Genomic DNA, 26,181 nt, shown 5'->3' with positions numbered 1-26,181 from the left:
TAGCATAAATGGATGTGTGAAGCATGGGAGTTTGAAGTATGACTATCCAAAGTCTTTTACCACAAATATCACTTTTGATTTCTGAGCTACATAGGAATGTGTAATTTTATATGTGCAGGCATTTTTTCTAAATTCTTCCAACTGGGAGTGTGTAAATATATCATCAAGGCTCTTCATCACCTCTGCTTCTCTGAAGTTACTGAAATAAATACAAGATTCTTCCCATGATACTGAATAGTACCTATAACAAGAAAAGCATGTTTTTGTAAGATTTCAAGTGTTTCCAATTTGGTCCCCAAGAAAAAGAAATATAGAGGAAAATACCTTGTATTTGGGCTCGGTGCACTTTTACATACAAAGGCTTTTTTCCCCTTGTGTACAACTCCTTTCTTGGTTTCATGTAAGAAAGTGCACTGGGTGGGAGGAGCAATTGCTCTGAAAATGCACCTGTTACTTTCTGATTTTTGGGTGGGGTTTTTTTTGGTTTTTGTTTTTTTTTTTTTTTTCCAGAATAATGAACCATTCACTGGGGGAGGGAGCAAACAATGATAGAATTATCAAAAGTAAATACCCCAGATTTTGTAGTCAGCACAATTCATAAAATGGATATGTTAAATACAACTTTCACCCTGTAAGCAACTAATCCTTTTTCACATCTAATAATACTATAATTCACTGTAATTAAAATCCTTCATTAATATTTTCTTTAGTTAAACATTTGGGTATAAATACTACAAGGCAAAATACATCACTCTGAAAAAGAGTGGACTTGTCCTTGATAAGTGATCTCATATTGTAATTCCCCTTGAGAAAACCATTCTACAATTCAGGTACAAGCTAAATCAATAAACCCTTTAAATTGCTCTTGGGTTATATAGGTTATACTCATTTTCTAACCTTCTTGGAATGTGTAGTGGTAAATAGATGTGTCTCCTTTACAGCCTCCTGAAAGACTGACTACTGTTCACTTTGATTGTGGGAATTTGTAAGCAATCTCTGCTAAAGCTTGGAGAGTTTCTCACAGTCAGACTGCTCTTCAGCGATACTTCCAAGTGCAGTAGGAAAGGTTTTTCAAACCGAGTACTTATACTGGCGGATAGGATCTTCCCGAAGACTCTGTCTGCATTATCTGAGGTCCAGTAACAGCAAAAAAGCTCAGTTGTCTTAAGTTCTCGGTGTTACCAGAAAAGTGATTAACATTTTTAGCTCCCTAACGACTAGCCATTATTGCAGAAAAGTTGAATATAGGTTTAAATTAACTGATGTAAGTTATTTAAATAAGTTACTTAACTGGTGAGAGATATTTAAGTGCAGTTTGACCTTTTTTCCTAATGTAGGTGCACATTTACTGCACAAGAGCACAGTGTTCGGAGAGATGAGAATACATGCAGACTAGCTGTACTAGATTTTTCCATGATGTTTATTTTTCTTGCGTGGAGAATTAGGAGGATTTTTAAGTTGTGCCTAGAGTTGTTCAAATTTTAATTCAATTCCTGAACATCTTTTGAATGGAACTCTTTACTTTTTAACTATATGTTAATTTTAGATGTGAAAACAAATAATCATGTGAATGCAATGATGAAATCTGGTATTTTGTGCATTTAGGAAAATTTAAATTCTGCAGTAACATTTGTAGACTGGCAGTTGGACAGCATAGATGTGTTAGTATGCTGATAACCTGGGAAATCTCTCCAGCGGGAGATGTATGAATTTAAATGATCACAGCATTGTTACAGTAGAGCTACGGCCCGTTCTTTCCAATTTTGATGTAGTTGTTTTGGAGATCACTTGAGTGAGGATCACAAAAGACAATGTGAAACTTAGAAAAATGTGTGACAGTCATGCTAAGAAAAATTACAACTATAGGCAATTTCATGAAGTTATGTCTGGCTCAGTTCTGATCTAGTAAAAATGGGCTGAATACAGAGCGAAGGAAGCTCTTTTTTTTCAGGTGAGAAATGACACCCAATATATTGAACCACCCTCTTTGGTTTGTATATGTGGTGAATTTCAGGCATGTTCATGTATCATTCTTGGAACAAAACTTTTGATCTCACAAAGCGTATTGATGAAGTTAGCTATGTAGCATTTTCTTCCATGGAATCTGCAATGGAAATGTCATTCAAAGCAGATATGGAATGAGAGGAAAAAACAAATGCATGGGCACAGCTGTTTTATGTCAGTTACATATTTTCTGAGCAGGTTTAGTTCACATAGTTCTTGATGCAGCTGAATAAGTGCTTATATCACTGGGAACCTGATAAAAATAAAAACTTTGGAGTGAAGCTCCATTTCATTCCATCTAGAAGACTTACCAGGTGCTGGCTACTGATGGAGGCATATGCTGACGGAAAAGTTAGTGTCTGCAAAAAGGAAAGTCTGTAGGAAGTGAGATGGGCATTTGTTTTCAGCATTTGCTTTTTATATCTGCTTATTAACATAGCTGCATTTCAGCCATCCAGAAGGATTTTCTCAACAGCAAACATAAATTTGCATGAAACTTGATAAGAACATTGTTCTTTAGCACCTGATTTGCATTCTGTATGTGGTAAATATAGCTGTTTCTTCCCTCCCTGTGTAATTGTCATCATGATGTATTCAGAAAGTAAGCATTTTCAATGAATTAAAAAGATTGTAGTGGGAAGGGGTAGAAACATTTATATTTGCACTTGATAATGCTTTCTATTATAAATTATGCTGTAACCTTTGAAAAACCTCTTGGATATCTGTAGTTCCCACAGAGCCTTTAAAAAGCGAAGGGAAAAGTTGTAGAGTTAGTGATATTTTTTCACTGTTCCAAGTCATTTAAAGATGAAGCTGTTATGGAATCAGTGTCCAATTGAAAGTACGGCATACACCTGTAGTTTGTCTTTTAGTTTTTCCTTCCTCCTTGTCACAGGAGCATCATGACCTGGTCTTGATCAAGAGTTGAGTAACTGAGCGTAGTGAGCCCTGGTGACCAGGATGATGCAAACGGGAACTGAGTGTGATGAGCCTTGGTATGTGTCCTGGTTTTGGCTGGGATAGAGTTAATTTCCTTGCTAGTAGCTGGTCTAGTGTTATGTTTTGGATTTAGGATGAGAAGAATGTTGATAACACTGATGTTTTTAGTTGTTGCAAAGTAGTGTTTATACCAAGTCAAGGGTTTTTCAGCTTCTCATGCCCAGCCAGCAGGAAGGCTGGAGGGGCACAAGGAGTTGGGAGGGGACGCAGCCAGGACAGCTGACACAAACTGGCCAATGGGGTATTCCATACCATGTGACACCATGCCCAGTATATAAACTGGGGGGAGTTGGCCTGGGGGGATCGCTGCTTGGGAGCTAACTGAGCATCAGTCAGTGAGTGGTGAGTAATTGCCTTGTACATCACTTGTTTTGTATATTCTAATTTTTAATTATTATTATTGTCATATTGTCATCATCATGATGATGATCATCGTTATTATTTTCTTCTTTTCTGTTCTATGAAACTGTCTTTATCTCAACCCATGAGTTTTACTGTTTTTGATTCTCTCCCCCACCCCACTGGGTGCAGGGGGAGTGAACGAGCGGCTGCATGATGCTTAGTCGCTGGCTGGGGTTAAACCATGACAGTATGGTTTGTGGATCAACAAATAACAGCAGAATAATACCCAAAACTGCTGGAAGGTATACCCACAGTATCATCGAGGGCCGATCCGTTTGTGTGCTTGTAGTGACACCTGGTTATAAAACCAACCAGTAGCAGAGACTGGGGGGGGAGGCAACGTAAAAAGGAGAGGGGACCCATGGCGCGTTGGTGTCCACCTGCCACCCGGTGCACAACACTGAGACCCTTTGGAGAAGGTGCTGCGTTTCCCCCAGGTACAAGCGTGCCAAGTCGTGGGAGTGGCAGTTGGGGTGCACCTCAGGCAGATGTACGGGCTGTAGGTGTGGCTGCGAGTGTGAAGCTTGTCCTGACGCAGTTGGTCCCTTGCTTAGTCCACTTAATAAATAGAGGTTAGCTGTGTCTCGTTACCTGGTGTTCCTTTTCCTCTCATGGCATTCTGTTCACTATGGACCTTTACTCCAATGAAAAAAAATGACCCAGTCATGTTCTGGATTATTCAGATACTACAAGATAGATGAAAATCCAACCAAAAAAAAAAAAAAAAAAAGCATTTGTGAAGTGCTTTAGGCACTAGACAAGTAAACACAGTGCGAATGCTGATGGAAAGAAGGGAGCAAATTGCGTGAACGTTTTGTCATAGACCTTAAGTGTTTTCTGAAATAGAAACGTTAAGTGAAAACCACCAAAGGTTTCATTAAGAATTGATCCAGGTCTCACTAAAGTCCTACACGCTAGTAAGATAAGTTTCAGAATGGGTGGACAACATGGTGGTTAATAAGTGTACTTCCTACTAACCTAAAATTTCTATTATAAACATAAAATCTTATATCCAAGTTTTTGGAAGTACAAATTTGTCTTAGAAGAAAATATATAAACAAACCTAATGTAAAAAGGTAAAGCACGCCTGTTTTGCTGGTCTATTCTATCGTGTTATCCGTTGGAGTCTATCCATTCACATGTTATTCTGTTTTTTCAGATATATTACTGATGAATCTTCAAGCTATAAATATCACAGGCATTTTTTATTAGACAATTACATTTTATTAAGATTAATTGTATGAAGACTAACTTCAAACAGACTTTATAAAGAGAAAAATCAATATAGTTTTAGGTATTGGTCCAATGGGAATAGCAACTGTTACTTAAATTCTTATGTGCTACTTTTTTTTTTTTTTTAAACTTGAGCTTCAGTACATTTTTGAGGGAAACGGAACCATTTCACAGCATAAAGAAGTGTTGAAATAATATACATAGCTCTATATCATGTGTTGAAAGGAGGGCCACTAGATATTGTGATATATTGCAATGTTTTCTGCATACAGCTATTTCTGAATAACTTTTTGTGGTTGAATTTGAGAGGACTATATCTCTTATACAAATTTGCAATATTTTGGCAAGTGTTAGATAAATAATTTTGTTTGGATGTCCCTTTCATTTATTTTGCATTTTTGTTCTTTAAAATCTACCTAATCTCTTTTTTTTTTGTTTTGTTTTCAGCATTTCTCTTTAATGTTTCAGAAATTAACATCTTTTTGAAATTGCCAGTTTTCTTGCTTCCCAGGTACTTATGTCTATTCCTCATCATTTGTATTCCCTGGTTGTTTTACATTTTGTTACTCCAAATTTCCCTGATGTGAATTATGCTGAAAGCATTACTTTGTTGTCAGGGAGTCAGAGACACAGTAGTGGACCTCAAGTTCTTTATTTAGCCCTCTTCACTGCTTACCCAGGACTTGCCAACTCTTTTGAGCTCTTCAAATATTTCTGACTCTCATTTAGATTTCAGTTTGCTCTTCAGAATTTCATATTTATTTTCTGCTGCTTCTATATCTTCTTTTCTACTCGATGACTTTGTCTTGTTTCTGTCTTTCCACAATCCACAGTCTCTCCTATGGGACCATAGCGTGATCCTTAGCAGATACAGCTGTATTTTTCTCTTCATCTTGCCTGTCTTTTCTCTTTACTTTCTTTTTTACTTGATGATCACATCACAGGGAGAAGTACAAATGAAGTGACATTGTGGCTAAAGTCAAGATAACAGTTTTGGTTGGTTGGTCGATATGTGACCCTAGCAAGCAATGCATTTTGGAGCTACTATTTAATTGTATTTAAAACAGAAAATCAGTACATCTGTCCAATTCAAGAAAAATGCCTAATATAGTAGCAACGAAAGCAAATTCAGTTGTTCTCAATAGACTAGGGGTTTCTAGTTAAGTACAGCTTATAAGAACACAGATTTTTATCCAGAACAGCACTTATACATAATTAGGCTTTATGAGTATTTTAAGAAAGTGTTTGAAGTTTAGTGAGGACAAAATTCAAGGTGTGGAGGACAATTTTTATAAGTTGCATAATCAGAAGTGAAAAAGACATCCTGAATGTGTCAGTGGAACAGCATCATCGTTGTGCCAAATGCAAACAAAAAAGTAACAAAGAATTATTTCAATTATTTTTGACTATATTAAAGATCCTAAAGAAATGAGTTGCAGCATCCATGCTCTTGTGTTTTGTACAAGCACAGGATAATAGTATCTTGAGATAATCTGTTTTCACAGTGGAGTGAACAAAGTTAAAGGTGGCTTGATACCATGAAGACAAATTTAATAGTAAATTGTTCCAAGTTGTCCTTTCTGGCAGAAAATGAACTATACAATTGTTTCTGTCTATTCTGTTTATTGTTCTAATGCCACTAGAAAGGGGTGAAGAGCAGGTGCAAGGACAGACCTGCTAACAGAATTGCTGAGCGGGTGACGTATGCGTTATAAGGACCTTGGGTTTCACTTTTCTCATTTTGTGCCAGATTGAGTAAAACAGGTATCTAGAAATCCTTCTGCTAGATAGAACAGAATATTCCTACTGTGCTTTCTTTAAAAACTAGTCTTCTGAAGGGATTTGCAGGATTTTTCTTTTGTATGATTATCTAGCAGATGGATTAAAAAAAGAGGAGGTTTACCGCAGGCAAGCTACCCCCAGATAGTTTTGAAAGTTTATCAAGAGTCTAAGATGGATTCTGGTATTCCCCTGGACAAGGGTTTGATACTGTAAGACCAAGGATGCGATATCAGGAGAGTCAACTAAAACTGACAGATTTTCTAGTGAAGTCCAGGAGATATTATGTGGCTTTTGTAACAATTTCTATACAGAAGGAAAAAGTTCTTTTTATCAGGTTATCAACAATACTGCCTTTTTCAGACAGACACGTGCTTGCTCTGCTACCACCCTAAGCCAGTTAGAAGACAATTTAACATAATGCTGGCCGTCAAGTCATGAGAGACGGTCCTCAAAAGAACTTGGTCTCAATGGTGTGCTATGATGCCTTTTTTTTTGGGTTTGCCAAACAGTGTGTTGATAATATCTGTGCTAGTTTTATCCTTTATTTTATCCTGTTAATTTAGTAGCAGCAATTATGTGACAAGTTCACCTCACGCTCTGATGCTTTTTATTTACTTTTTAAAATTCTTTCTTTTTATAGTTGTGGGACATCCAGAACATAGCACACTTTACACCCTATCATTCGGGAATTATATAATCAATATGCAATTATTTAATTAATATCTTGTAGTAATAATGGTTTGGCTTGGTGATATTGATGTACTGAAGTAATATTTTAGAGCGAGATGTCTGGACTGATTTGAAAATTGAATGAAAATTAAGAAATGTTCACTCTCAAAGAAAAAGATATGCAGACCTACCATTCTCTGATTATAACCAAATACACTCAGTCATTCCAGGTCAGCCAGGTTCAGTAGCAGGTAGGACTCTGGTACTGGTGATATTCCTTAATCTCAGATGTCAAAGTGCATAAACAAAAATCTAAGTATTAAACTAGCCCTATGACTTGCCTACAAATCACAATAACAAAATAAGTTGTTTACATTTGAAGCCTTTCCAACCATGAGGTTGTCCTTACTCTTTATGTGCCTAGCACATTTTAATTCATATCACCATGAAGGAGAAAAAGGAGACAGTAAAATTGGATGCAACAGCCTTGGTGGCAAGAGTTTCCATGATTCAGGGGGAAAACATGGAGAGGAAAAAAAAAAAACAGGAAAATATAGCCTGAAGGTCAGGAAACTTTTTGTTTGTTTGTTTGTTTTAAATGTTCTGATTTTGGTAGACTGTGGAAATACCTCCTAGAGGTGGTGGCAGAAGTTCCAAGGCTTTGAGCCATTGCAAAACTTCAAGGGCTGAAACACTGTAAACTGTACAACAGAGAACAATAAGGTCTCAGCAGGAGAAGACTATAGAATATTCAATAAACTTTTTCTTTTTGAATTTCTAAATTTCTGTAAAAATATCTGGAACAACTTTGATCGAATGGAGGGGGTTTTCATTTATTCACTTGAAAAATATTAGTATTTATTTTTTGTAATGATCTAGGTTGAATCACATTAACATCAGAGCATGTGAAAGAAGAGAGGAAGAATCATACTGAACAGACTGTTTTATTCACGTTTGAGCAGAACTAATGTAGAAGTTAAGATGCAACAGCAATTTTAAATATTTGGAAATTGGGAAATAGGAAAAATAAATAATTTTGAAAAAAATGGAAAATTTGTTGCAAGACAAACCTGATATAATCTTATTTTGTAATGGTACGAATTTAAATAACAAAGAAATTTCTTTTTGCCAAATATTAGTGTATATATACATAGCTCTGATGTTAGTAACCCAATTATTTTGCTAATACCTGTGATCTCAAACACGTGAGACAGGTGGACTAGAAATGGAGGTGCAGATACATCATCTAAATTCTTAAGCAGAGTAAGGATTTTGAAAATCTGTAACTAAAGTTATGTTCAAAGGTGATGCCTTTCTAACAAGTCACTAGGTTTTGGCAGCAGAGGCTGCTTGACGCGAGTGAGCCCATGTCGGCAGCCCTGGGACAAGCGGGCAGCCTGCCAGTCCTTATTGGTATCGCTACTCTGCTGTCACTACGACACCTGTGTTTGTTGGTTTGCTGTTGCGATCTGGGTATTTGTGCAATTACTACTGTACCGGCTGAATTCAGTTGTTCTATTCAGTAGCTTTATTCCGTCTTCAGGCTTTCACAGAAAACATTACCCTGATGTTGTTTATTGCTGGGCTTCCTCGGCAGTCAGCGGGAGAGACGAATCTTGCTAGAGAGTGATTCAGTCCCTAGTCACTGTGTTGCCTGTCTGAAGGGGTTTGTTCCTCTCCGTGAAATATCACCACATAGAAGGGGATTAGCCCACGTCAGGCTGGAATTAACTTCTGTGAATAAGTTGTGTAAATAGGATGCCCTTGGTGCTGAAGGAGGGCAGAGGCAGCCCATCTGGGCTGCCTTCTCTGGGAATCTCTGTAGCATTTGCTTCAGTGAAGGGACTTTAGATTCCCTTAGCAGAAACCACAACTATTTTCTTATTACAGTTTACATTATCAATACAACTTCCAGGCCCTCCCAAGTCTCTGTAAGTGCAGGAGAAAACTAATTTTCACACTGCTCGTTCCTTTGGCTTTTCTCCCTGCCCTAATAAATACTCACAAGATCAGCGCTTAACTTGCATTGTCCATGAAGCAGATACATGCTTGGTCACCAGGCCATGGAGTCAATGCCTCCTTTTTCTTTTCTTGGTGTCTCTGAGCAATTCAGCAGAGTCAGGATTTGATTTCTGGTAAAACAGAAGATTCTTAGGTGCTTGTGGTGCTGGGTAGCAACTGGTGAGGAATTTAGGATCTTAGTAGTAAATGAAGGGTTAGTCAAACACCTGAGTCCCTGAACTACTTGTATCACCTTTATCCTGACTTCTTAAGATGCAAATTTGAAAAATGATTTACTCGTATATTAAAAAAAAAAAAAACCACAAAACAAACAAAGCATGGTATGGTTTAGTAATGTAATAAATCTAACTTAGTAGTATTAGCTTTTTGAGAAGTGCTACATGACACAAAGTAGGTAGCTTATCATTAGGACAAGGCACATTTAGTCTTAAAAATAGAGTAGGGGAAGTTAATTTAACTAGCTAAATTTATACCATGTTGTTTGCCCTTCCACAGCCAGTAGCAATGTTGAGTGGACTTCGGCAATCTAGATCGTACTGCCAGCCGATCTCACTATGCATGTTCTTGGCACAATTATAGGATTCCAGCTTGAATTTAAAAAGAATACTCCTGTGGCATGTCTGTGCCTAGAAATGCATTAGCCCTAGGTTTATACATCTCATTTGTGTGCACGTTTATATAAGTATACATTGTGTGTGCGTGCGTGCGTGTACATGGTTATGTACATAGAATCAAATGATCTGGGACTAACTTCTCATCTTGTTGCCTCTGAGTTAATTAAAAAAAAAAAAGTTTTACAAGTCCCATTTCTAAAACTTGCTTATAGCTGACCAGTGAACTTTACTAAACTAAGTTATTAAACAGTGAAATAGACTTTCAGAGGATACCCATTGTCAGTTTTGTCAGGTAAAGTAGAAATATTTCAGTTTTATATCAACTGAGATAACAGCTTAGGACAGAGAGAGTGAAATTTCCTATAGAAGTCATGATGTTAGTAGGTTCTTGGTTTATTAAACAGCAGAATTAAATGTAAAATTCCAAAACAACTACGCGATTAAATTGTACAGCTAGCTGAGACAGAAATATTAACCTGACTGTATTGTAAGAGATGTTGGAAAAAAGCATTGCTGATTATCTGAGGAGATTAGTGTAACAGTACTGTATTTAAGGGTAATAGCATTGAGGTCATAGTAAAAAGTTTTAGATGTGCAGTAGAAAATGAGACCGAAGGCAGTATTATGGGCATAAATGATGAAGAATATCAGAACTGAAAAGGGTAGCGCTAGCTATCAGAAAAAGTATGGATTTGGTGTGAATGGATTTCCTATTAAAGACTAAATCTTGTAGAACCAATGTGAAAAGTCAACTCTACATACAGAGGACAAGTCCATATTTATGCACTCTATATTTGAATAGTTGTAAAGAGTTTAATAACTTCCTTTTCAGAAGATGTCTGTTCCATATTACAAACATAGTATGAATCTAGTAAGTATTCATTGCTCTAGGTAAAGTGCCTACTGAATGATAGCTTGAAGAAGAAAAAAGGCTCCACACACTTATCTGTATGTTTGGGAGGAGGAGTTATTCTTCTGTGGGGTCAATCACAGGGTTTTGTACAGTCTTTCCTTATTACGTTAACTCTTTGCTTTTGTGGCTGTGTACTTTTCAGTGAATAAATACAAGTGGTTTTTTAGTTTGGATCATTATTTTCAGTATCACGTTATTCACGATGATTCAACTTGCTGTTTCGTTTCCTGGGGCCAGGTACCTATGCCAGCTGCAAGTTTTCAGAAATCTCCTTTTGCTCCTTTACTCATTGATGGGAACTGACATTTGCATCTTTTCCCTGATGAGTCATTGATTCTACCCAGCCAAGAGTCTGCCAAAAAGATGCTAGATTGTTTTGGCTCATTTACGATGAGTGCATTAAAAAATAGGAGGAAATAGATGCAAAGGGTCTGCTGGAGAGCAGCTAGCAGTGTAGAAGTCAAATAAAATGCACCAGCACTGCTACCATTTTGCAGGCTATTAAAGTTAGAATAGCTCGGCCACTCAGGTCTACTGAAGTGGTCATATACCTACTGACAATGTGATTTTTGTTTGAATTGTTAATAAATCAAGCCTGAACCACAAGATCATGCATTATTCTCAGTAGGTAGGGATGAAACATTCCAACCGAATATTTTTCACAAATTATGAAGGTCAGGTAAATAAAAATTTTTCCTCATCTCACCCTAAATCCCCAAGTTTTCTGTTCATTTTTCTTCCTCCCTGCCCCCATCAGAAACACAGTGACTCAATAATGCCCAAATACAAAACATATAATGTAAATGCTATTTGAATATGGAGAATAGTTTTATCTGACAAAGGCTGGATTTCAGCAAGAGCTTATCTGCTGATCAACTTAATGCTTGTATGATTTTTTCCATTGTTAATTGTTACTTCAGAATTGACTGAAATCAGATAAAAGTAGTTGAAACTCAGGTTGGATACTATTATAGTATATTATATAGATACACATTATAATTATGTATAGTAGATATCGCATACTTTAGTTAGATAACCTGATCATTCTGTTTCGTCATTAATAAGTTACTTCCCTCCCACTGAAATTCTAGATAAAAACCGCTCATATTTAGAGAGAAGAAGCAGCATTGCAATGCTGTGTTACCATTATAAATTATTTCCATCTCGTTTGCTTATTTCACAATTTTTAAGATTCTTAAGTTCAACTTCCAGATACGTTGATTTAGAGTTGCGATTAATCTTTTTCTCACTTGAATATAAACCATGTTCATGTGTACAGTTCTGCCACCAAGAATATCTTGAATAGATTGCTTTAGAAACACCTAGGCAATCATGCACTTTGCAAGTGTACTCTGTAAGCAGTATTTACTGTTTATGATGCATGAAAAGGTATACAGTATACTCTTTTATTAACTGTTGCTGCTTTCAAAAAATTGGCAAACCCATGAGGCTCTATCCCAGCTGAAACCAGGACACCTTCTCATCATCTCACCTAATTTTCTTAGAATTTGCAGTAGGATGCCCTAAACTATTAATTGCAATTAGAGCAGAAAAGTTTTTTAAGAAGATCGGCTTGAAGAATATAACTGTCAACAGATTTGCGGAGAGAGACATCTATTTAAGTTTGTCTTAAGCTGCTGTGTTCCAATTTTCTCTTTTGTTTTAAGGGTTGGGGTTTTTTGGTTTTGGTTTTTTTTTTCAGTCAGGAACATTTATGTACCATAAATAATTGAAATCTTTATAAAAGTTTTATTTCAAAGACAGGCTTTGTAAACCTTGTGGGAAAACAAAATCAATTTTACTTTGTCCTGACATAGTACATATTATTCAGTGAGAAATAAACTCAATCCTTATTTTGAAGACTAAAAGCTTAACTTCTAATATGTAAGGAAATAACAGCCAGAGGTGGAGGGATCTCTGGGGCGCAAGTCTTTCTAGTTACTACACATTTGTCTCTGTTGCATACTGAAAATTAGAATGTGTTGAAATGTTTACTATAATCTATTAAATCATGTCAGTAGGAATAATAGAAGAGTCAAAACAGCTGACTAAGCTTGAAACTATAAGTGTCTGTCATTCCCTTGAAAACAAACGATATTGGAATTTACACTGACACTACGTCAATAGGTAAAAGCGAAACAACTTGCAATTAGAGTACTACAGATGACATTAACATGCAGAGTATTGCTAAATTGTTCTGTTTTGTAGTGAATGCTTTTAAAAGCACAGTCATGTGCTAAAACGATAAATATTCATTTTAATCCCAGGTGGATATGCTGATAATGACACTTTGTTTTGCAGAATGGTGTAACTGGTGTAACCTTATATTCAGAGAACAGATTTAATCTGTGTATAATTACATAGTGAATTTCCTAGGAATGGGTTTAATTTATGTTGGCCACATACAATTATACTGCAAAATGAGTAGAGAACCCTGACAGTTTTTGAGGGTCAGAAGATTTCAGAAAGTCACTGGGATTTCGTGGTGTTTATGGCAAGGTGGTGCAATGGTGACGTGTCACATTCACCGAGTCAGCTTCTTCCAGAATCGTCCTGTAGTACAAAACTGGCATTCAAGTTCAGCATAAGCGAATTGTTCAGTTTAGAGCAAATTTTCTGGCTTCAGGAATCTACTCTCCCTCCACACCCACATAATTTGTCATTGAGTTTAACATGTCACTGTTTTCCTACCAAAGTTCCGTCTCTGTCTGCCACGTGGTGAGGGATGAGGCCATCCTTCTTAAAGACGCATATGCTTCATTCAGGCAGGTACCTAGATACAGGTTAGGTGTTCTTTCAATTTAAATCTTCTCTGACCAGAGGAATTATGCTGATTAAGTCTTCTTGATATCTGGTCCAATTGCTTTACATCTTGCAGTTTTTTCTTAATTAGACAAATAATCTTCTTGTTAGTTAATCAAATTCAGAGGTCTTTGCTGATATTCATCAGGACAAAATTCTGTATTTGTGATTCTATGTTTTGTAATTGATGTGTTTTCAAATATGAGAGAAATGTTACCATGTCATTGTAGAAATATATATATTTTTTTAAATCTAGCTTCAGAAATTACACTATGCTTTTCTTACAATTGCACAGCTGCAGTGTATGGGCATGCTGATGTGGAAAAGTGACTTTATTTCTTCTAGAATGGCCTGCCTATCCGTACTTACAATTATATTGCATATATGTGTGTGAAACCTTTCAAAGAGTGCTTATCAAATATGTGGGAGACTAAAATCTGGTTATTTGGAATTCAAGAAGGGAAGAATAAGAAAACCAGTTGACCATGGATCTTTCCTTAAACCCAATCCTGAGAATCCTGTTAATATTAAGGAAGTGTGAAAGTGAAGATGTATTTAGTTCTGTGGGAGAATGAGAGTTCTTGAATAATCCGAGTGATGCATGATTAGACCACCATATTTACAAATTTACATTTTTCACTTGAACTGCTCGTTGTTGGTCTAAATGACGCAAGTTTGCAACGTAGAAATAGAGGTGACCAAAATAGATGGGCTAATCTGAGGGTTTGTTGGTTATCACATGGGTGCAGAGTTGAAATTTACTGTCTTCAAATACATGGGCACTGTTCTTGGACACAATGCTAACAGTCAAAGCTTGATATCAGAGATAATGTTGTCCAGAATTAAAAACCTTTGAGGACCTAATAGTTAATAGATCTGATAGCTATGTCTTGTATCTTCATTCTTCTTTCCTTTTTTTTAAAATTATCTTCTAGTAGTACTGAGAGTTTGGTCTGTTTTGTGACTCATTGTGGTAAATTGGTTGTTGGCTTTTTGTCTCCTCCTCCCTGCCCAGTGTGTCATAAAAGATAATATGAAGGAAAATAAAAGTGCATGCATAGTTTATATTAAACTTAATTTAAAAATTCGGGAGATGTCCTAGTTTATGCAAATCGGTATGTATCATTATTTAGAAGGCAATAGAGTGAAATCTGTGCCAACTGAATACCCATGGGGCACCGCAATTGGCTGCTTGGGACAGATGGCCTTTAAATGCTCAAGCTACACTGGAATTGTGTGTGGGGTGGGGTGTGGGCCTTTAAAAGAATCGTTAAAACAGAGTGTTACCACTTGCAGGTAATTTTTTTTTTTAAATGTAGGGTTTAACTTCAAGCAAAAGCACAATTTTGATGGCAAAAGAGACCATCAAGCCTAACGTGCTTTTTGTGACGCTTAAAGAGGAATGGAAGCGATGACCTTAGCGAAACTACCTGATTACTTTAGCAGGAGGAAATTCCTCCTTGACCTCTGTTCATTGGCAAATTAAAATGGGAGCATTTTCTGAAGCTTATCAAGCTGATTACACATAATGTTGTTACTGCTGAGGTGAGCCAGCTCTTTTACAGTGATGTATACCTTGTTTAAAATCACGCATAGCTGGAGCGGTAACAAAAATCCTATACATGTTTCGATGTGAAACTTAATGTAGGAGATTTTATTTACATTGCATGTAATGACCAGAATGCTAATATTTATCGAGTATTCTAGCACTAGCTTGGTTTAGTTTGTGTAGGTTCTTTCATTCAATTTGATAGAAAAATTTGAACCAAACCCTCCATGTAAATTGTGCTAAATTCTGGAAGGTTCATAATCTTGGCATATAGATTTTCCTGTAAACCCATGATGAGTTTGACTCCAAGACCTCTATTTGAGAGAGTTTTTATTTTTTATAACACTAATTATCCATATCAAGGATAACCAGATTACTTATGGGTGCTGTTTAGTTACTAGTAGGTAAACATGCTGAGTCCTGGCATTATCTCCTTACACTGACTTCACCCCGTGTCTTCTCACAGTCATTCTCAGAGGTACTTCTTGTTCCCCCACCAGATCTGCAGTTTTTCCTTTCCTCTGCTGGATGAATATAATCGAAATAGTCTGAAACCACAGTTTCTTGAAATAAAGTTCATCCACGTATTGAAAGAAAAACCAAAACTTATCAAGAGAATAAAATATTTTACTGACAGCTGAGTTTTTCTCTACCAGCTATGGAATGTGTTAGAAGATTGTAGTTTCTATGGTACCATTCTGGGAAAACTTAAGATTTTTTTTTTTCTTTTTTTTTTTGGGGGGGGGGGGTGTGGATCTCAGTCCTCTTTTCCATTTCAACTTTCCTCTAAAAGAGAACTTCTACTGTCAAATTAAACAGTTGACCTAGCAATTGTGCTGAAGATCTTCACTGAGGGTGCTACATTGCAGACCAAAACATCTCAGTTCTTGTTTTACAGCAGCAAGCAGAAATTGAACATGTTTTGTGTTTCATTAGAGATACAAACTCAAAGAACTCTACGCTTTTTAATTTGTAACATTCTGTCAAAGCCAAATATAACTATTGCTGAAACTTCAGTATAACATTAAGTTTCTTTGCCTAAAGTCTTGTGTCGATGAAAGAGATGTTTTATACACTTTCATCTCTTCTAGGTATCCAAAGTATGATTTAATATAGAATAACTTTCTTTTTTCATAAATCTATCATATTTCATGAGCTGTCTATTCCTAAAATAGATAGGACTGGTATTAGATAGCATATTTAATTTGCTTTACAGAGTTTCTTTGCTAAAATCTGTATTCAAAATCCATTAAAGGAGCGTTAAGATTCCTGTTTAACTTCAAGGTCTTGTATCTGATAATAAAATAGTACTGATGTGTGGCAGAGTTGAGGTTCTTTTTTCCCCCTTTTTAGAACCAGAGGTAGAGAAGGAGGAAAAAAAAATAAAGTTAAAATTAAGTTGTAGAAGGAATGGATTTTTCAATTTACTGATCAGTCTTCCTAAAAATCACAGTTTTAAATGAAAAATTATGTTGTTTTAGAAATAACTGTAATGTTTGCTTTTTTTTGAAATAGAGTATGAGAGTTGGATCTGTGTTTCATTCAACCTAAAACAATATGTGTTGGATTTATTTCATTGTGGATTTTATAAAAACTTCATAGTTATATTCCAAGCAAAAAAAATACCATTTTGAAAAAGCTGGAATATTTTGACTTATCCATTAATTAATAATTAGGTTTGACTCCTCTTAGCATATTCATCAGTTCTAGTTTATACTGTGAGGAGGTTTAAGCGAGGAGAAATTGCGGAACGAAATAAATTTTACAAAGTTAAAATAGATCCGAATCATCCTTCCCTCAAATTACTGGGTGTCACAAAACTTCACACTTCTTTCAAAGTTTTGCTTGGTTTCTGCATGGAATGTCAAGAAACAAGAAAAATCTCATGCTATGTACCACCACGCATGTTAAATACATCCTTTCTGTCTCCTGTTCGTCACAGACAATACACCATTTGCAGTGTTTGTCTGATAATTTGCATACTCAGATGCAGCACATCATTTTGACATGTAAAACATCTATTTATCTACATTAGGAGAAATCATTGTTATATAGGTGAACAGGGGGACACACTCCAATTTGCAGTCTATAAAAAGTGTTGGAATTAATTCAGTTTGGATGAACTCAGACTGGTTTTCAACTGCATTGAGTAACGTTTTGAGAAGATCTCATGCTTTTATTTTCTGTGTTAGACAGGGCTATGAAGAACTGGAAAGACAGCTGAAAGAAGTCTTTAAGGAAAGGAGCAATATCCTTCGTCAACTCTCGAAGACTTCTAAAGAACTCGAGGGAATTAAAGTAAACCTCCAGGTTAGGTTCTCTCTTGGTTTCTGTAGGATTACTTACCTTGGCTTTTTCATATTGATATCTATTTATTACAAAAAATGTGATTTTTTTTTTTTTTTTTTAAATATGTGAATCATTATGGTTTTGTCGATCTTTTACTTAACATAAAGCAGACATTTTTATGGAAAACGTAACCCTAATGAGTTGGGCCCTTTGTCCACTTACTCAAAAAAATAAACTAAGTATGAAAATAGGGCACAGTAGAACAAAAAAGGAAGGGAAGGAAAAAGAATAAGCTGTCTTAGTGAAGTTACCACGCGTTTGTCCTGGAAGCTACTATAAAGGGTTTCCTTTGCTGTTGCAGGTTGCATCTTTGCTGATGAGTTACATATACTCAGCCTAGTTTAGCTGCTCACTTTACCCACCTGACATGCCATCTACACGGACTGACTGGATTTACCGCAGGGCATTACTTTACAAGTTTAGCTGACAAATTGTGCTAGATGAGCCAGCAGCTAGAGCTGAGACACCTCTGCGTTTCACTTTTCGGTGTCGTGGGTAGGCTGAAAGGGCCGTAGTCAGATTAACTCTGGAGTCAAATCAGCTCCTCAGAGTGAAAAGTGGATTAAAAACCCTGCTCTGGATTTGAGGTCCTGAAAGCGCCAGATGTTCACTTGAGAGCACGCCTGTCTTTTCCAGATATAGTCTGTTGGTCTGGTGAAAACTTTCAGGCTCATTATCAGTTGAGATTTGTCTCTATTTCATACCATTTTAAAGGACAGTGTTTTTCTGATATCGCATTTTTATCTTCATGTTGATGTAAGCTAGATGGAAAAAATATAAGGAGTGAAATCCCTATATTTGTTCACAGAAGAATACTGGTACAGTGTATTAGTACTGTGCTATGTTATCTTAAAATGTTATGTTGTCTTATATTCCAGACTTTTCTGGTTCTAATTAATGTGAACTCTTGAATCTTTTCTTCTTTTTTTTTTTTTTTTTTTAGTGCTTTATCACTCCTTATTATGGTAGGGGTTTTCTTCTTACTTTTTAGAGAAATGTGCTTCTCCTTGTAACAGTTATTTTAGAATTGGATTTCTTATGCAGCACAACTGAAGCTAGTATTCAGCAAAATTATACTGTGAGATATTTTAGACTCAACACTGCAGAGATCCAGATATAGGCAAAGAGCTGTAGTAGTATCTTCTGTATGTAGACACTTATCTTTGTCATACAATTTTAAAGCTTTTAGTCATTTGTTTGTTTCTAAATCTGCTTACTTTATTTGATTAGCTCTCATTTAATATTTGAAAAACAGCTGTGTACAGTTAGCTGTGGTGAGTTACGGTAAAAGAAAAGTCAGGCTGTTCCTCTGTTTCTCACAAGTGGTAATATCTGTAATTCACTGGGAGCATTTCATGAAAGAGGACCAAATTAATCATTTCACAGATGAATAATATTAAAGACCTCTTTGGTAACAGAGTTCTTCCTTTGCTATCAGTCTTTGAAAAATGATGAAGCATCAGCCAAAAATGATGTGCAGAAACTTCTGGAACTGGGCCAAAAGCAAAGGTAAGACCCTACCTCCTCCCTTCTCTTTCCGTTTCCAGACTGAAAACTGTCAGACTAGGAAATTCCATTTTTCCTTTTACTTTAATCTACAAACACTATTGCATTTCAGAATCTGATGATTATAACAGTAAAATAGGGGCAGGGAAAGTTATTTGGGGAAGTTTCTGAAACAAATGATGTGTTTACTAATATTGGACATATGTTAGGAAAAGATATTGAAATGCTAGAGTGAGATACAGCAGAAGAAGCGTGGCCAGCAGGTCAAGGGAGGTGATTTTCCCTCTCCGCTCTGCTCTGGTGAGACCCCACCTGGAGTACTGCATTCAGCTCTGGGGCCCCCAACATAAGAAGGACACGGACCTGTTGGAACGAGTCCAGAGGAGGGCCACAAAGATGATCAGGGAGCTGGAACGCCTCTCCTATGAAGACAGGCTGAGAGAGTTGGGGTTGTTCAGCCTGGAGAAGAGAAGGCTCCGGGGAGACCTTACAGCAGCCTTCCAGTACTTAAAAGAAAGATGGGGAGGAACTCTTTAACAGGGAGTGTAGTGATAGGATGAGGGGTAATGGCTTGAGACTGAAAGAGGGTAGATTTTAGACACTAGGAAAAAATTCTTTACTGTGAGGGTGGTGAGGCACTGGAAGAGGTTGCCCAGAGAGGTTGTGGATGCCCCATCCCTGGCAGTGTTCAAGACCAGGTTGGATGGGGCTTTGAGCAACCTGGTCTAGTGGCAGGTGTCCCTGTCCATGGCAGGGGGGTTGGAACTAGATGACCTTTAAGGCCCCTTCCAACCCAAACCATTCTATGATTCTAATGTGCTAAAGAAAGGGATTTTTAATTTCTCAGGAAGGTTTAGTCATGAAATTTTCTCTTAAAGAGAATAAAATCAGAAGTTTTAGAAAATTACTAGTGGATGGTAATGCCCTGTTAATTGAATTATTAAAGTATCTCAATCTCTGAATTTGGAGATGATGATATATATTTAGTCAGGCCTCTTCAATAAATATTCATGCATATAGACACTCAAAATCACTAGTCATTGTGCAAATGTAGGAATACTTGCACTGGATATCTGTGAAGAAGGCAGTTAGGAGGAGAGAAGAATATTCACTTCAGATTATTCATTGAGCACTTAAGAAATTTAAGAGTTTCTGTGGCTGGGAATGCAAGCTCCCACTCTGGTCCTTAGTCTCAAGTCCCTTAGTGCTTGATCGTAAGTAATTCTCATCATTCTGCTTCTCTTAATTCTTGGAATTCAGACCAGCAACTAACAACATCAATACAGTTTTAATAACAAGAAAACATAGCTAATAGAGGGATCACTTTCACTGAAAAAATATTATATAATGAATGCACCTATACTTCATATTTTTCCTTAGAAAAAAAATTATTTAAAAACTTAATAAAGTTCATATTTCTTTCATTGTTAGAAATGCAATATTTAAATCCCATGGCCATCTTATTGCTGATACTGTATTTAATAGAAGTACATATGAAATTGCATTTCTACAGAGAAGGTTTGTGACAAAATGACCTTCAGTTCTTCAATACACAACAAATAAGAACCATAATACAATACGCATAGATGTTCTCATTTTTACTGTGATAAAGAAGGATCAGATACGCAAGGATCTTTCAGGTATTCCAGACAAATCTATTAAATGATGAAAGCAAAACTTCAGCTAACTTTCTGTTTAAACACTTATATGGCTTGGGTGCAACTGAAGGTATATGTCTCAGCATCATAGCTGCCCTTGTCAGTGACTCCATCCTTCATAGAGGAATGGGGTTTTGTAGTGGTTTGATTGTTGTGCAGCTTTTATGAAACAGATTAATTGATTAAAAATATTAATGGCCTGTTTAGTAAATAGACCTTCATTGCAGGTGGGAAAATTAAGGGCAAATTAAGGGAAAATTTTACGACATACTACAAATATTCTTCCCAATCTCGTCCTTAAATCACCCTTTAAAGTCTCTCAAGGTCCACCCAAAAGTACATGTTGACTTTTGTTTCTAAGGGATTCCGCTATTGAGTATATTGCACAGCAGCAGTTCCCAGAGATAGACCCTGGATCAGTGCAATATGCTGCTGAGCAGCCCTCACCCTCTTTGTGAAAATAAAAGGCTTTTACAATATACTCCAAGAAAATGCTTTGGAGCTACTAAGGTCACTTGACAGCTGTTTACAGGCTTACTGGATTTCACTTCCAGAGGGGTGTGAAAGTTCAGAGTAAGAAGGAGGTGTTAAAAATGTGCCAGGGAATCTCCTTCACAAAATTTCACTAAGGGTCACAGTTTATTTGCCAAGACCCTCAGGCTGTACTTCATCTGGAGTAAGTGAAGAACAGTGAACGTAGCGTTATGCTTAAATCTGTTGTATTTGAATCAAAATTCAAAATATATCCCAATATTAATCTTACTATCTTCTTTCTTTGGACAAACATGGGCTGCATTTGGTCTGTGAAAACAACTGTGATTATTCTCTGCAGTGATGGATGATATAGTAAAGTTTAGAGTGCTAGAATCTCAGCTTGTGTAAGTAGATGTAGTTCTGCTGACTTCAAATTAGATTTATTTTTTTTAATCCCTTTTGTTAGATTTCTTCAGTACTTCTCAAGTTGCCAGTAAAACTTGGTCACTTAGTATGATACCTCAAGTTTTATTCTGTGCACCATCAGCACTTTGAAATGATTGCATCTGTTTGTATGCTGTATTGTGCTGATGGTGCATTGGTTTCATGCTGCTCAATCACTATTTCAATTAAATCTGTTCTGTACTAGTGTTGCCGAAATTGCTATAAGTAGTAGAGTTATTGGCTAACAAGAAAGATGATCCAGCAGCTCACAAGTTCTGCTCTTGTATGAACTAGATGGTTTCCATTCCAGTTTAGTTTTCACTGGGCTAAATTATTATCTGTGTGTAAACCCAGTCCTGTGTTGGTCTTCTGTGAAGGTTTACCCATGCAAGCAACAGCCCTGAAAAAGCTCTGCAGCTCTTCTGAAATATGTCACTGTTCTAATTTGCCACAGCTCCAAAGTGTGTCATATGCTGTGGGTAGAAAGAGATGGCCAGCAGAGGATCTCAGCCCACCATAATTCTAGCAATTTGGAGAAATTCTCTGACTGCATCAGTAACGCAAAGGGGTTTTTTGATTCAAATAAAGCCCAATCCAAGCAGTTATTCTCTTGGTTTTGTGGTTTTCTTGTGTGTTTCTTTTTTTTTTTTTTTTTTATTGTATACTAGAATCTTCTACTGAATTTTGTGTTGCTTGCTTCTAGAAAGAGCCAGGTAAAGGTTGAATTTTATCAGAACGTTATTTATTTATTTATCTTAAAGCAGCTATAAACTAGTTCTTATTGATAATAATATGGTTCCATTTTGATGTGTTTTCAGTAGCTCGCTTTCCGCATTTTTTTGGTGCCAATCCTTTTTGCTAGAAATTATACACTGGCAGATGTTTTGCACGGCAGGCTATTCAGTAGATGTAAAAGATGGCCAATTTCCATCATAGATAATTTTTGTCTTTAGTTGGCACTATTGTTCATGGGGTCATTATGATTTTATTAGCAAGACTCATAGACACAGTACATCTGTCTGTCACTCTGAATAATTAAAGGTGCCTTTTCTTGAATCTGAAGAATTATTTCCTAATGGACACTTGTGATGAAGTTTGTGTTCTGTGTTTTCAACAAACTAGGGAAGAAATGAAATCTCTCCAGGAGGCCTTTCAAAAGCAGCTTAATGAGGCAGCTGAGAAAGCAGAAAAGCAGCAGGCTACCGTGAGTGATTCCCTGTCCCTCTTTCATTATTTTTGTTTGTTTCTTCTGTCTTTTTTTAATCCTTCTGCCTTGAGATTTTGTCATGAGCTCAAATAACTTTGCATGTAAAAAACTTGGATTTGAAGTGTTAGTAGGCTACAAGCTTCAGGAGAAAGGAGCTGAAAAAAAGTCTGTATGTTCAAAATTGCTAAGATCCGTGTCTTCACTTGTTTCTGTGGGATTTAGGTGCGTGTATATGCTTTTGGAGATTTGGGCCTGGAGACTTGGGCCTAAGTCCTTTCCCTGATAAGGTAATCTTTATGGACCCTCATGTCTCATCTATACCAACGTACACTGTCATACACCCATTGACTTTCTTGGAATCACTACCAATTTTCAGTAACAAAATAGGTAATAGAGTGTCCGATTTTGACCAGAGTTGATCTAATTATCACTATAGGAAGGTGTTCAGTCCCGTTAAGATTTCATGCTTTAATGAATTTTTGTTTCTGGATAAACTGTACAATTGGTTGGATTTTTGTGTAGCACTGTAATATTGTGGGGCATAAGATGCCACATTTGCTATTGCAGAAAAAAAATAAAAGTAGAATCATGTTTGTTGTTTAAGATGTAAAAAGGAATTTTTTCCTATGTTGGTTAGTAGTATTCCTATAACACAAACACCACTGAGCATAAATTGGCTAGATAATCTCCAGAGGTCCCTTCAAACCTCAAGTGTTCTGTGATTTTAACTCTGGACTTGAAAAGCTGCTAGAAGGTTTTATAGATCTATTTTTAGTTTCATATTGGATAATTGCTTTTTTATTTAGTAAGATTTTACTGTCTTCCAGGCTCACAAAACAAAAGTTCCTCCAAGACAGACGTTTAAAAATAATTATAAAATTTAGCAGGTATTTGCAATATGTGGCTTTATGCCCTTGGTGAACAAGACATGAATTTATGCCCTGAGTGAACAAGTTGAGAATGCATGTTTTACATGCTACCTTCTAATTAGAAACAATGTAGATTTTGAACTAAAATATTGCTTTTGCAGGTTTCTTTCAACTAAAAAATCTGCACTTGTTTTAAGGTGATTTTGTACTGAGGCAAGATATATAGTCCGGAAATAAGAAAAAATGAGAACCTAGTTGTCTCTAAGTACGAAGAACATGCTGGTCGGAAGTTGTCTTTTCTCAGGTGCACAGACACATTCCCACAAGCTTCATCAGCACAATGAATTCTAGTCCTACAAATTAAAGGTGGAAAATGTATTTTGTTATTTAATGTCTCTATTAGATTTTGATATTCAAGACTAATTCAGCTGTGGGTTAAATAAATCTCAGAGGTAGTGAACGGATTATTGGCTCTGTTGTTCTTTGTGATATAGTGCTTTTTTTAAATTGAGCAGCAGTGCCTTGTGTAAATCCAGTCCACACCCTAACACTGGGGAAGAGCACAAGATTTGTTCTACACAAGTCAAACAAAATCTACTGTTTACTGTAAGCAAAAATATTACCTAGTGCAGAAATCAGGAAAAACCCCTCTGAGTGTATAACAGAACTTGACTTGGAGTGTTGTCAGCTGGTTAGAGAAACTGAATTCTTGAGCTGTATTATAAAACTTGCCAGTAATAGAAATTGAACTTGCCACTGATTTTAGGGAAAGCAGAACTGTGTCCTTGGTTTGTGACATTTATTTCTTTATGCCTCAGGGTACAATGTACATAATGAAGCTCACCAATACAGTGAGACTGAATGAATATTCAAAAAGTGCTTCGGGATCCTCAGATGAGAGCTGCAATAGAAATGGAAATAAATATTATTGCTGTCACACAGGGTTACTTTACACCTGGTTTCTCCATGTGTTTCACATTTTTCTGAAAGCAATACGATTGCTGTGAAAGAAGGTCTAGGTACTTTGAGGCAAGCCTAGCTAGAGGATGGGAGCTTGAATTTAATTCTAGTTTAATGAATTGTGAGTCTTGTTTCTAATCCAATTTAAGCACATTTTATTCTACAGGATTTGGTGAAGTAAATCTTGATTTTCATCAGAGTAAATAAGAAAAGAATTACATTTCTCAAAGCCAAATGAATAAAACACGGGAAGGGGGTTGGAAATACATACTTCTTTTCTGCACTTGCCAAGGAGGCATAATACAATGCTCACTGTGTGTTAATTGGCTGCATATATTCAACAGGGAACACCTGCCTGAAGGTGTTCTTTATTAGGTAAATGCAAAAGTGTAAGTAAGAATTTACAAGAATTAAGTCAAATTACATGAAAAATAACCTGGAAAGTATTCGAGGACTCCGACCAAACCAAAAGAACAATGGAGACGCCACAGCAATATATTACACTTTGCATCCACATCTTCTGCAATGTATGGCAAAACTCTTCACTATCAATTGCACAAATGATTCATCAGAAACAATGTTATCAACGTTATTGTGCGTGCTTATCCATTTTTGGGGCCCTTTAAGATGAGAGAAGCCAAGAATGGTAGGCAGCTGAAAAGTTGCTGTTCTGAGGATCTGCTGAAGCGCTGGTGGGTACAGTCTCTCAGAGAGCAGCCAGTGGAGCTGCAGCGAGGTAGTGACACCTTTCTGAGGGTAGAAGCAGCAACTCAGGCTCGAGGAAAGAAAAAAAAGAGATGTGAAGACACTCCTGTCCTTTAAACTACTAATCACACCGAGGACTGACCTGGGGGCCCGTAGCAGGAGTGAGCGCTCCCTTTCTGAGTTCTTCTGCATCAGTAGCACTAACATATGAAGAACAGCAGCAGTCTGTCTCAGGACGGGTCTTTTCTAGACAATATATGGCAAACCTCGGGTAAATTTATGCCTCACGTTTCAGCTGCTCTACCTGGGAGAGTAAAATGTGCAGAGGAATGCTAGTTATGATACGGGTGGTTTAAATTTTAGAGTAGCCCTATGTTGCAAAGTTCAAGGTCAAATACAGTCTTCCAGAAAGCCTTGTTTTGTGAGGGAGCTTCTCTACAGACCATCTCACGCTAGAACTTTGGATTATTTGTTTACCAAAAAGCATTTCTTGAATAGATAAAGCTTGTTAGTCAGAAGCACCATTCTGGGTTTAGTTATATAACATGTATATAAAATATGTGGGACATAATTCCAAATAATCTGTTGTCCTCTTTAACAATTGATAAAGGTTGACAGAGCTTTTTGTACAGCATTTAATATCAAATACCTAAGCAATATATAATAGATTGTTATGCAGTTAAAAAATTTATTTATAATGTCAAGCTGTATCTCTAAACGTGAAGTGGAACCACTTCTTCCAGAAACAGGATTAGGGGCCATGGACTAATTTTCACTTTTGTTAACAAAAAGGCAGAGGGCAAATGAGACATGTAACTTGAAAGTTTTTGTGTTTGGGTGTTTTGTTTGGTTTTTTTGTTTTTTTTTCCCCCAGTGATTTTGAAAAATAGGGTAAGTAGTGATTCTGTATCTATGCAGTAGGTTAACAGGCTTCTTAGAGCTTTTTGGAGAAGGCTTCTCACTTGACTGTACTTCACGCTAACTGCTTGTATCTTAAGAAACAGTTATTTTTTAAGGAAG

The 26,181-nt window shown here is 36.6% G+C and overlaps 1 protein-coding gene across 2 annotated transcripts in view; it reads left to right on the top strand.

Annotated features, from left to right (window-relative positions):
* The window catches only part of LUZP2 (leucine zipper protein 2), a 327,671-nt gene that overhangs the window by 198,340 nt on the left and 103,150 nt on the right, over positions 1-26,181 (top strand). For both annotated transcript variants that reach the window (XM_030039445.2, XM_030039446.2), the window contains exons 4-6: positions 17,182-17,299; positions 18,777-18,847; positions 22,543-22,624. In XM_030039445.2, coding sequence (XP_029895305.1) covers positions 17,182-17,299; positions 18,777-18,847; positions 22,543-22,624 — 271 coding nt within the window. The remainder of the gene's footprint in view (positions 1-17,181; positions 17,300-18,776; positions 18,848-22,542; positions 22,625-26,181) is intronic.

Source organism: Aquila chrysaetos, chromosome 16 (genome assembly GCF_900496995.4).
Source record: "Aquila chrysaetos chrysaetos chromosome 16, bAquChr1.4, whole genome shotgun sequence".
Taxonomy (NCBI): domain Eukaryota; kingdom Metazoa; phylum Chordata; class Aves; order Accipitriformes; family Accipitridae; genus Aquila; species Aquila chrysaetos.
Note: the sequence above shows the minus strand (reverse complement) of the source record. Positions and strands in the feature narration are given on the sequence as shown.